The 12724-nt window shown below is 50.2% G+C and overlaps 1 protein-coding gene across 5 annotated transcripts in view; it reads right to left on the minus strand.

Moving 5' to 3' along the window:
- The window catches only part of EHMT1 (euchromatic histone lysine methyltransferase 1), a 159601-nt gene that overhangs the window by 19251 nt on the left and 127626 nt on the right, over window positions 1-12724 (minus strand). For all 5 annotated transcript variants that reach the window (XM_067542174.1, XM_067542177.1, XM_067542175.1 and 2 more), the window contains exons 17-23: window positions 8208-8309; window positions 7154-7258; window positions 4725-4879; window positions 3500-3667; window positions 3062-3206; window positions 1402-1479; window positions 188-303 (exon numbers count right to left, since the gene is read on the minus strand). In XM_067542174.1, coding sequence (XP_067398275.1) covers window positions 188-303; window positions 1402-1479; window positions 3062-3206; window positions 3500-3667; window positions 4725-4879; window positions 7154-7258; window positions 8208-8309 — 869 coding nt within the window. The remainder of the gene's footprint in view (window positions 1-187; window positions 304-1401; window positions 1480-3061; window positions 3207-3499; window positions 3668-4724; window positions 4880-7153; window positions 7259-8207; window positions 8310-12724) is intronic.

Genomic DNA, 12724 nt, shown 5'->3' on the forward strand with positions numbered 1-12724 from the left:
TGTTTTGTTCTCACTAGCAGAATCCAGAGGCTTGGTTACGGTTTAGATCTTTCAGTGACGAAACTGCTACCCCATTTCCCTCTCATGCTTGGAAATCTTTGCATTTATGGACAGACTAGAGCAGACAGCCAGGGAGCTTTATTCCTTTTTTTATGCAATGATCCAAATCAGGAGCCTTCTCTCTCACCTGAGCCCATTCTGCACTACCCGATTCCTGCAGTTTCGCCAACATGAGCAAGCGTGGTTACACTCAAAGATCAGAGGTGGCTCAGACATGTTGAATTCAGGCAGGAGTCGGCCATCCTGGAGAAGAGACAGGAGAGCAGGACTGGATTAATTGTGTATTCCTGTATTCTTTTGGAAAAAGAAAAAGATAAAGCTGGAAAGCTCCAATCCAGAGCTGAATTTCCCCAAAGTTTAAGTCAATCTGGAGCACGTACACTGGTGCTGATCCATCTTCCGAGTTGATTCAGATGACAATCCCCAAAGTTTGAGGAAGTTCAGATCTGGTTTGACTGGGCCTACCTGCACGATTATCAGATATAGGAGACAGGCAATAAACGAACACAGTACTTCACACACATATGGTGCTATTCATCCGTGCATCATTATCCACATTTTGCAGTTGGGGAATAGAGAGTCTGTGGTACCGCCTGGAATAGAATCCAGGTCTCCAGACTCGGAAGCCAGTGTCTTTGCCGCTGGACCACATTTCTTCCCATAAGAAGTCCCTCTAAGTACCCTCCAGTTATGTGGAGATAAGAAAGTGGAAGATACACAATGCACCATATTTAATACATTTGGCCATAAATGCCCAAAGGATACAAGCAGAGATGTCACTTCAGATTGTGAAGCCTGTTAAAGCACAATGAAAATGGATACCTGGCAAAAGCCAGGAGATACCAAAATTCCCAAGAGAGAAGCTTGCAGAGATTCAGAGAACATCTGATCTTAGTGCAACCTGCCCAAGGATTAACCTCAAAACTTCCCTGGAGGATTTAAGCATATATACACGAACCACTAGAGCAGCCACCATCACTAGTCCCCTCCCCTCATTTATAAATTTCAGAAACACTTAAAAGCCGGAACAGCTCACACTGCATTCTTCAATGGGGCTTACTTCTTGGGCATGGATTGTTAAACACTGCGTATCACGTGGGTATAATTAACGGCTCGGTTGGTATAGAAGCAACGCAAGTAAATGACATTACAGAATCTTTCTTGAGATTTATTGCATCTCTTGCCATGTACTCACTGAAGCCAAGATTACAGCCTTAAGTATTTTATACACCGGAACTTAGAAAGCCCTTAAGAATTTTTTTAATGAACCACTATAAATATTTTGCAGAACTCAATACATGAATATCGGCCCAACCAAATAATGAAGCTCAAAGTCCTCACCTTGTCGTACCAGCAGCGCATACTGAGCTGGGCACACATGCAGTTACTGGAGGAGCAGTCATCTATGCACACGCAGTACTGGAAGGGAGAAACAAGGAGCAGATCCAATTCTCACACAAGTGCAACAGAAAGAGCAACTTGGTTAAATGGACTGGAAAGGAAACAGCTATCAACTTAACTATTGATATATCCCCATCCCCTTCCAAACACCAAGAATATGGGAGCTTCCCAAGTATTAAAAATAGGAACAATTCCCTCCTTCTCTCTCATCAGACAATAGGACAATCAGCTTCATTGGTTTCACAGGGTTTTTATGAATGACATTACTGAGAGGAAGCTAGATCACAGAAAGGAATTTGGCATTTAGTTCCGACAGTGGGTTGTTCTGGATACATTTTTCTCTCTCTCGGGAGTGAATTCCAACATTGCTCCAGCGAAAGCTGTCTGTCCTGTGCTCATGGTCCACTCCACTGGCTGGCAGGGTCACTGTTCCAGTGGAAAAACAGCTCTCATGGGGAGTCAGGGTTACAGAGGGCAGGGTGATTTCTCAGGTAGGTAGGGCCCATCGATTGGAGGTCTCTGAATATCAAGACACAAGCCTTGAACTGGATGCTGAGTTTGCTGGGGAGATGCTATAGCGAGTGAAACGCTGGGGAGATAGCAGCACAGGCTGCCAGGAACTAAGCAGAGGGGCTGCTAAATTCTGTCCCAACTGGAGTTTTTTCAGGGCATGTGGCTTCTTCCCTAGATACGACGAGTTGCAAGAATCAAACCTGGGAGGCCATGAATGCCTGATCATCCCTCTAGGATATTATACAGTGCTCATCACTATGATATCAGAGCACACAGCCTTCATGCATACCACACAGAACACCACCATCAGCAGCGTGGATTATTATTATTATTGCAAAATAATACTTTGCTCATCTACAGCTTCTGTCGTCTGAAGATCTACAAACACTGACTAATTAAAGCATCCCTACAGCTAAGAGGAGTGAACGAGCTAGATCGGAACCATGTAAGTCATCAGTGAAATGCAACCATCTTGAGGGTGGAATACAACGTGCAGTTTGCTGCAATTTAAGAAAAGAAGAGATGAGGAATCCTACATCCAAGATAAACAGCAGGAGGAATTTAGGGAGGCAGAGTCCAAATGTCTAAGCTGGAATTTTGCTAGGACACTGGGTTAAACACCCCAGTTCTTACAGAAAAATGCCACAGGGTTTTCAATGAAGACAAAATGGAAAGAGTCGCGGTTTTTTCTCTCTCATCTTAAAACTCGCACCACCTGCATCACAGCACCTCTTAGGCTTGACTTTTAAATTTCCATGGAACAAAAGGTTTTCTCAGTTCCAAGGAGCAGTGGGAGAAATTTCCGTTCTTCTGTCGCAAAAACACCTATACCAACAAGGTGGAGGAGGCAAATGTGTCACTGGAATACAAGCATACAGTCAAGCTGCTCAACCATGTTTGCTTATATCACTGTGTCCACTTAGAGAGACAGACACACACACACCCCTTTCTATAGGAACACATCTCTGCAGTATACACTCCAGCTGCCTCTCAGATTGGCATCCTGCAGTCCCTCTAACATTCCATACCAGGAAAGAAAAGTCGCCCCCTTCCCCCCCAACCCCCATATGTACACTGCCCATCTAACCTGCAAATGAGTGATGTTTCTATCGATGTTCATTGGGGAGGTCACACAGTTCTGAGAAACATATTTGTAGTTGCTGGGGCAAGATTCGCTGTCCACTGAATTGATACATGGAATTGGGATCCGCTCATAACCCCGGGCAATGTCTCTGTCACAGCAGGGGAAAGGTAAGGAAGAGAATAATTGCTTTATGCAACAAAAATACAATCCTCCCCTCCCCAAAACCATCTGAGAATTACTAAAGCAACAAGTGCAGCTTGAGTGGCATCCCGAGCAGTATTTGATCTCTGAATATTTAAGATTGAAAAGAACTCGGTTTCATTCTGAATCCATTTTTTCCAACCGGACTTATAAATTATTACTTGCTGTTGGATCGGGGCCTCACGCCTCAATCTAGAGAGCTTGCACTTGGCATTCACGCGAGGCTAGCTGGACTCTCACCTGCTCACCGTCTTCTCTATTGGGGCAGGTTTGTCAGTAGATGATTCTCGGAGCGTCTTGTTCATCTGCAGAGCCACCCAGACCTGAGAGTTGAGACTCGAGCACTGGAGTGGGGTCTCACCTTCCTTGTTCTTCAAGCTGACATCCGAGCCCCGGGAGAGAAAGAGGCTGCAAAACAGCAACAACAATAGATAACCCACCCCGAAAGAACTTCTCGGAGGAGGAAGAGTCAAATGGCTTTCTGCAGCCACTCCGTGAGGTCACGTTAGCAGGACCACTGGCTCGTGAGAACGATGAATCAGAACAGGTTCCATCACTACGGGAAGTAACCACTTCACTTCCCTTTTTATAAGCGGGTTCATTGAACAACGCTTTCTAAAGTGGGTGGTTAATTGGAATGCTGGGTAGGGCAACAGACTGGCACATCGGACTTCCAGTTCTAGAGAGCTGGGTCCAAATCTTGCCTTACATCAGGCACGAAAAGGAGTTTGCTCGTAAGCAGCCTAGCTACAAATGGACATGAAACTAGGCCTAGGCACGACTTAAGTTCCACTTAAGCCCTATTTTGAGAACATAAATGGAACTTTAAAAGGGGCACAGGCCTTGTGCTAGTTCTTTGCACAGGGGTGAATTTCACCCTCTCAATGGAGCTCTCGCTCACTAACGGGGATTGCTCATGCATTGTAACACAAGGAAAGCGTTCAGGACCTCCATTTGACTGCTCTGCAAATGGAGCGGCCCTGCATTCCACATCCCTATCAATGGGTCCCGCTGCTCGGAGATGTCACGAGTTCCACTCGCATGGTTACAAAAACTCAGCCTGCTTCTCCACTGCCTTGCGCTTTGTGTAGTCAGTCACAGCTGTGCACGTGCTACTGAATCAGGACGCTAGAGCCTGGTTCTCATTTACTCAAAGGCCCCTTTACACCACTCTGGCAGTGGAAAGGAGCTTCGCAGTGGATGCAGTTTTAACTTGTGTCAATTTCAGTCCCCTTTACGCTGCCAGAGTGGGGCAAAGGGGGTCTTAGTGTTAATGAGAATCAGCCCCTAGTATTTCACACCCACTTTGCCTGGGTGCAAAGCAATGAAGAATCAGGCTCTTCTTCACCCTATTTTGTTTCGTGTTCAGAGGTAAAAGCATGTCATAGTACCTCCTTAAGTTGCCAGCCAGTGTTCAAATACGAAGTGAACAAAGTAACAAAGGAAAGCGGGGAGCCGTACTTACACAACACACTCATAGCGGTTCTCTCTGGCTGCGATGTGCAGTGGCGAGTCTCCATGAATATTTACTGCATGTAAATCGCACTTAGCAGCCAGCAATATCTCCGCTATGTCAACACAGCCAGAAAAAGCTGCCCAGTGCAAACAAATATTCTCCTCCTGGAGGGGAAAACACAGGAGAGGCTGTTTAGTGCACTAAGATCCCATCACTTTGGGACTCCACCGTCCTTAGCTCTGTAGCTCTGACATTAAAAACGTGGCCGGCCTTCTCCTTTAATGGATTTCTCTCTCTAGCTTGGAGAACACAACCCTGCAACAGGCAGGCAGGGAGTTCTCAGCACAGCCGCCTCCACACTGACTGGAGATGGGGAGACTACATCTAAACTCCTGCATTGCTTTCCTTATCTGTACAGACGAGTCATTTGTCTCTAAGCCACAGAATGACCTGGATCGATCCACAGGGAGACACGACAGACGCAGATGAGCACCAGGGAAGGGCTAGGAGCTGAGCCATCCAAACCAGACATGTGGCAAAATTAGCACGCCTCCTACCTCTAGGAGAGAGAGAGCGCTGAGTGGGAACACGCAGAACACAAGCTGTAGGGCACAAAGGTGTTGAAAAGCAAGACGCCAGCCACAGGGAGAGCAAACTGATTTCAGGCATCTCTTAAATACTGCGTGCTCCAGTCTCTCACTAGAGCACTAGAAATAGCTGAACACTCCTCTTGCTGATCCAGATGTTTGAAATGATGATCCTATTTGGTTCTGTTACTGTCTAATTTGTAGTACACCTTGGAATCCTTCAGCATGACAAGCACTAGAGAGGCTGATTGTAACGACATGACGACGACGACAACAGGGTGTCTTTCACAGATGGCAAAAAAGCGTATACTTAATTCTCTGCAACTTAGTAACTCAGATCTTTCCTTTAATGGAGAGATTAACAGATGCCTGGGAGCAGGAGGGCACGTTTTCTACATGGCTTCTGCTCCCCTGAATGCCACCGTCTAGAAATAGGCAGTCAATCGCAAGCATAGCTCTGAAGATTAATTTAATCCAGCAAGGATACCACTCCGCATAGCGCGTGTCAGGCTGAACATGCCAATTTACAGCTCCCGCCATTCCTAGTGGCACTGATTAAAATCAGCAGGGCTACTCCAGGAATAAGGGGCTCCTCGGTGTGGGTAATGATGGCAGGAGCTGGCCCTTAATGACCTATTAGGAGTAGACGCTGGAACTCTGGACAATTGAGTGGGGATCTCATCCATACGTGAATAAAGCGGTGGATAGAATGATCTGATTTTCACTGTTCAATTAATGTGTGATCCAAGGGATTGGTAGCTGGAGGCTTCTGTGATGGATCAGGCATGAAACAAGTTTTGTTCCGAATCTGTATTACGTCCTTGAAGTTAATTGCAACAATCTGGAGAGCCCCCTCCCCCTCTCTTGCTCTTATTCTTTGTCAGACCAGGACATGCCTGGAAAGTACTTGGCTACCAAAGAAATAGAGGCTCCTACAGAGGAGTGGCTTCTGGGCTGGGGAAGACGGCCACTGGTAAACAGTCTGAGCCATTGTGAGCACAGTGAGATACTGTACCTCTATCTATCCCTGACAGCACCTGAAAGACACACAGAAAGGGGCACACAGAAAGGGGGGAGACCAATAGGAACCAGCTTCTTACGTCCACTGGACTCAAAAGCATTTCTCAGAGACAGAGTGGGGAAATGGGAAAGACGCTGCAATATATAAATAAATAAAGCAGCAGCGGTGGGTCTGACCCATCTAACAGGACGACTGGACACTGCCTTCTCCTTCCTCCCCAATCATCTCCCCACATCGTCCCTAATTACTGCCCCATGTTGTATCTTGCCGATCAGAGAACGTGGTTTCAGTTGAGCAGCACTCATTCAGGTAAGCAGTCCCATTTGCAACTTGTCATGCGAGGAAGGGTTTGCAGAATCGGGCTCCATAGGCCTGATCCTCACAGGCGCTTCACACCTGCAACCCCCCGTGACTTCACCTGTCAGCACTTCTGACAGTCAAGTCCCCAGAGCGCAAGCTCTCTGGGGCACGGAGCGTGCTGTCCTCTGTGTGGGCTCAACCCTGCGGTCCCTACGAGGCACAGGAATTACTACTCTGCGGACTAGGAGACAGACTATGGACATGATTTTTAAACACTGTAGTGGGAAATCCTTGGAGTTCAACGTCAGCAGACTGTCCTGCAAGGACCTACCTAAAGGGCAAGCAGTGCAGATGCTCTCACAGCAAACGCTCGCCAGCTACTTCCTCCCACACTGGACTGACTATCAAACCCACTGCTCCCCACCGTCCTTTCCGAGGGGCTTGTAGAATCGGTGTTATTGGTTTGGGGAACTTTTAAATAACGAGGATCATTTATTGACTAAAAAACCCAACGCTGGTAAGAGTCTTACGTTGTCTCGAATATTAATATCCGACCCCTTGGACAGCAATAGCTTCACCAGCTCAACATGCTTGTACTCGGTGGCCCAGATCATAGGCGTCCAGCCGCCGTCGTCCTGGGGAGGGGAGAGGAGAGCATGAGACACACACAGCATGGGCAAGGCAGTGCCTGCCTTGATTTCCACTGGCCCCGCGGGGCTGCAGCCAGGACAGGCAGCATCGTGCAAAGGGAACTACTGACCCCCTTTGTCTCACGCCACCACTTGAACTGTAAAGTGCGGAAGAAGTCCTGCAGTGTGATTCAAATCCATCCACCCACACGCCTGCATTCCTGTGTCACACCACAGTCTGCAAATGGGTCTGCAGGGGTTGGGGAGAAAGGGCCTGTCTGTACAGATAAGATTGCAGCATCAGCGCCCAAACCTGCATTTGAGATGGACCGACTGCCAAGACAGCGCCACAAGCACCAGAGGAGCTGCCAGTCATGTTGAGAAGGCCCATCGAGCAGCCCAGAACAGGCCTGGAAGTGGATGCACTGCTGTCTCACTCTTTGTGGCTGGATGTCTCATTGAAAATGGCTTGGCTGCTGGGTGTCCCCCCGCCCTTTCCATAATAACTCATAACGGGCCACAGGTCAGCTTCCTCTCTGGTCCCACTGCTGGCAGGTGGGGTTCTGAGAGGTGCCCGCAGGGGCAGACGAAGGCTTTATTCATGGATCCTTGAGAAAAAGGCCCCAGGGTCAGTGGAGGCCTAGAGGAAGCAGTGAATCAAAAGCAGAGTAGTAGGCAGCGGGCAGTACAGAGCACGGCTGACTCTGGTGAGCAGGCTGGGCTGCCTGACGTTGGACAGACAAGCTTCCGTCTAGGGAGGCAGAGAAGGAGGGTCTCTGTGTGGTGGCCTTGAAGGCTGGAAGCGGAGGATGGAATTATTGATGGCTCATGGCCAGCAAGTGGAGTGTGTCTGAGTAAGCATGCGGCGTGCTGCTGAGACCGCAGGGACTGACCAAGCTTCCTGAGCAGTGGAAAGAGGCTGGTCTTGCTTATTCACCTCGCGGCAGGGCCTTACCTGGCAGTTGACGTCCATCTGCCCATTGGAGAGAAGGTACTGAACTACATCGTAATGCCCTTTCTTGGCGGCCAAATGCAGACACGTGGAGCCCTCAGCATCCTTGGGAATGTCAGAAAGAGACAGGCTAGTGGTCAGAGCACAGGTCTGGGAGCTGGGAGAGCCCACCGGCCACTCGTGGCCGCCTGCTGCGGACGTCAGGAGAGAGGAACGGCAGCCACAACCAATGCCCACAACCAGTGCCAACGGGGGTTAAGCGAAAAGCCCTGACAAGCCACCACCAGGGAGCACAGGTGTGGCTGGGAGGAAGAGGAGGGCCTTGGATGAAAAGGCTCCCTTGACAGCTTTGCAGAGATTGCAGAGCTGGCTGTCAGCTGCCCCCTCCCCACTGCTGACGGTGACTTTCTTCCCCACTCCCTCTCCCAAAGACTGTCCCTTACTGCTCCCCACACTGGAGCCAGATGGGTGGGAAGTGGTGGGGAGCGATCCTCTCTTTTACATAGGCAGAGCTTCAGCACAGGCTGTGCCTCTGCCCATAAGGCTCCTTACATCAGGACAGCGTCCCCCCGCTAGAGACAATCTCAACCAGAAACTTAGGGCTTTGTCTACACTTGGGGTTTTTTAGCTCCAGTTGCTAGACCGATGCAGCTGCTCGCCGCAGGCCACTTCTGACACCAGTGAAGTGTGTCTACAGGGGGGGCCCGCACTGGAACTACCCCACAGAGACAAGGCCTGAAAGAGGGGGCGGAAATGCTGAAGAGAAAATCAGATTAAACTTGTCACAATCAAAAATAGTTTTTGAAAGCAAAACCCCTTTGAGGTCTCTGAGTACCAGGGTCTTCTACAGGACTGGGGGTCTGGGGTGTGACGGATGGTGGGAAGAGAGAGCCCCACAGTGTAACATCAGACACCAGCAGTGCTTGGAGCACCCAAACATTCCCCTGACACAAACTTAACCCAGCGCAAGCCCCAGGGGGCTGAACATAAAAGAAAAAAAAGATCGAAAAACCAAAAGCAACCACCCCGCTCCCAATTCAAACCACACCATCCCTCCATATTGAACCCACAAAAAGCAACACACTTCAACACAGGTTCACCTCTCTGAACCACAAGATTGAAGACTCCATCCCAAATAGGTCTCCAGTAAAAAGAGGACAGGTGCCTCACAGGCAAAGCCTGCAGGGAGAGTGATTTCACTGGATGGGGGAAGGGAGGTTTTAGCACGTTTTCAATGTGCCAGCTCCCCGGGGCAAAGAGGAGGTTTTAACTCTCTCTCAAGAGTCCCACGCGCCCCAGACACAAGTCTTCAACCGCAGGGTGCTGCTAATCAATGGGTACATCTGACTCCTGACAGGTTCCGCACATACAAAGAACCGGGGTTACACAAAGCTCACTGCAAGTTTGGCGTGACTGAAAAGCATGCTGGGAATCTGGTTCAGAGTCAGCATAAGCACAAAAGCCTTTTAGATGTACATTATGCTGGCTAACAACAGCACCTTTCTGCTAAGGTTAACAAGAGGCAACTGTAGTCTCTCAACACACCTGCGTGCGAGCAGGCACAGTTAATATTAAACTTCCACTGACTACAATGGGACGAGGCTGCGCCTCTTAGCACGTCCCTCAGCAGTTCCCAGGAGGACCCAGGAAGGCCCTTGGTCATTACCTTCCCTTTTCTTGCTTCATAATCTGTCTACCCCAGCTAGATGAGGACAGATAAGCAGCAGCTAACATTTCTGTCTCTCTGCAAAAGAACCCCAGCTGATTTAGCACTGCAAGGCGGCTGCTTTCAAACATGACTAATATTGTCCAGAAAACTAATTAACGCAATAAACTTCAGAAGTGATTGAATTTCAATAATAATCCCAGGGTTGTAACAGTTCTCATTTGTTTTTGCTGGTTTGGATAAGGGCTTTTTTTTAAAAAACCTTTATTAAAAATCTTTGCACTGAGCCATTATTAAATCAGATGACAGGCATTTGGATATTGCTCGGGGATGTCCCTGGCCCCAGCCCATTTGAACCTGCACACTCCCACGCTGGCTGGAGAAGGACTCCCGGGGAATTGTCGAAGGCCCAATGACAGACTGCGTCTGGCCTCTCTTGTCGCCTACAAGCAGGATAATCCCACAGATGCAGGTCGGCACCTCATCATCAGTACACTGATATGGTCCTTAGCAATATCATAGGCAGTGAGCTGAAGGGAGCAGGTGGTAACTCTAGGAAGTTGGTAGTGGGGAGGGGCTCCTGTCCTCCAAATGGCATCTGATTTATGACACTAATAATCTGTCTATGTATTTTACAAGAGGGTTGAAGTAAACAACATGTTATGGGCAGCTAGCCAGCCAGGTTTTTATTGTCTTTGTTTAAATTAAAAGGCTATACTTTAAAGACATTTTCTGATTATGTCACTGCAGTTTTGTGCGTGCAAACAGCTACACAATCAGGTACTAGGAAAGCTAAATTCTCTCTTTCGCCTTCAATTGGTTTGTAGGCACCTAATTAGAGGCCTGTTTAAAAAACTGCCCCCAAAAGCCTAGTGGTGAGTTAATGGAGCACAAAACCAGAGGTTAAAAGAAGACGGTTACTCACCTTGTAACTTTGCGCTTCGAGCTATGTTGCTCATGTCCATTCCATTCTAAGTGTGTCTGCGTCAACGCGCACGGTTACTGGAATTTTTTTCCCTTCAGCGGTACTTGTAGGGCCAGCTCCCGCGCCCCCTGGAGTCCCACGCTCATGCCACAGTATATGAGGTGCCCCCGGCCCTACACCCCCTCAGTTCCTTACAAGGTGAGTAACCGTCTTTTCTTCTTCGAGTGTTTGCTCATGTCGGTTCCATTCTAGGGGACCCAAAAGCAATACTTGGGAGGTGGGCCCGGAGTTACAGATGAGTCGCCTGCAGTACCGCTCTGCCGGAGCCAGCATCATCCCGTGCCTGCTGCACAATGGCATAGCGGGCCGTGAAGGTGTGCACCGATGACCATGTGGCAGCTCTACAGATGTTCTGCACCGGCACCTGCACCAGAAAGGCCGCCGAAGACGCTTGAGCTCTGGTGGAGTGGGCTGTAAGAGAGCAACAGTAACGGACAGGCAGCCAAAGGCTCGAAGGGCCGACTCATGCGGTCCCTTATGAGACAGGGCCTGGGGGGCCACTTGGATCCCCCAACGTCCCCAATATGCCGGCCCTGGGGCCAACCAGGAGCTGCAGGTCCGGGGACTTGCTCCCGAATGGGTAGCAAGATGCCCATCCTCCCTCAAGGAAGCTGATTCACTGTCTGACGACAGGGTGGGGGCAGCGGTTGGCTCCTTTGCGGTGTGGTGCCGTGGGGTGGAGGAGCGATGTCCCGACCCCCGAGGACCATGGCACTTTGATGATCGTCACCTCGCAGCGCGATGACGATGACCGGCGGTACCACTCATTTGACCAACACCAGGCTGCCGGGGAACTGTGCTCCGAGGAAGAGTGGGATCAGTGCAGCATCGAAGATTAGTGCCTAGGGACTGATGACTCGCGGCGTGACTTTCCCTTTGGTGATGGCTCCCCCTCTGGCGACCAGGTTCTGTGTTGTGCCAGCACGGGCGAACTCTTCGATGCCAGGGAGCGGGAACGGCACCAGCTCCCTTCTAGGGAACGCCGGCACAAGGAGTGCGAGGTTCTCGGTGCCAAAGACTGCGATCGGTGATCATCTGTGGTGGCAATGCTCCACGGCTGAGGAATGCTCGGGAAACGGGGACGAGGAGCGAGCTCTCGGGGACCGGTGCCGTGATGTCGACTCCCTGTGCGGTGACCTGGCTCTCAGAGACAGGTGCCTCTGTTCAGGGGAGTGGTGCATCCACTGCAGGGGGCCATCACAGGCTTCCCCCTGGAGACCGGAGCCCGCTCCTTCGACGGCACCAGGGGCTGAGGAGAAGGTGGCGAAGGCAGGTCCATCAAGTTTCTCGCTATCTGGAACGCATCTGGCGTCAACAGCACCACTAGCTGAAGCGGCCCCGTTCTGCTCCCTGAAGTCGTGAGTGGCTCTCTTATCGGAGTCGCACCTCTAGGCGGCGATCCCGTCCTGCCGACCCTCAGCCCGCTGTTCCGGGTCGGGTCCTGCTCTCCACCCCACTTCCTTAGACTTTTTTGACGCGGGGGAGCGGCCTCTCCCCAACATGTTGATTCTTCTGCTTCTTCCTCGATGGTGAAGAGGAAGAAGTCTGGTGCCGCGGCGGGGCCGGTGCCGACGGGGCGCTTTGCCCTGACTCCACACTCAGCACCAAGGTGGAATGTGCTGATTCGGAGGCCGGTCTCAGCGCTGCCTCCATCGACAAGGCCTTCAGGCGGATTTCCCTCTCCTTCTGAGTCCACGGCCTGAGAGCCGTGTAGATCTTACACTTGTCCTTCCTATGAGCTTCCCCCAGGCACTTTAGACAACTGTTATGGGGGTCACTAAGAGGGAAGGACCTTGCTGCAGAAGACGCAGGGCTTGAAGCCTGGAGACTGGGGCATGCCCCACTCCCGGGCAAGAATCCCAGCCAGGA

Source organism: Emydura macquarii, unplaced genomic scaffold (genome assembly GCF_026122565.2).
Source record: "Emydura macquarii macquarii isolate MOO-44397 ecotype Brisbane River unplaced genomic scaffold, CSIRO-AGI_Emac_v2 contig_691, whole genome shotgun sequence".
NCBI classification, from domain to species: domain Eukaryota; kingdom Metazoa; phylum Chordata; order Testudines; family Chelidae; genus Emydura; species Emydura macquarii.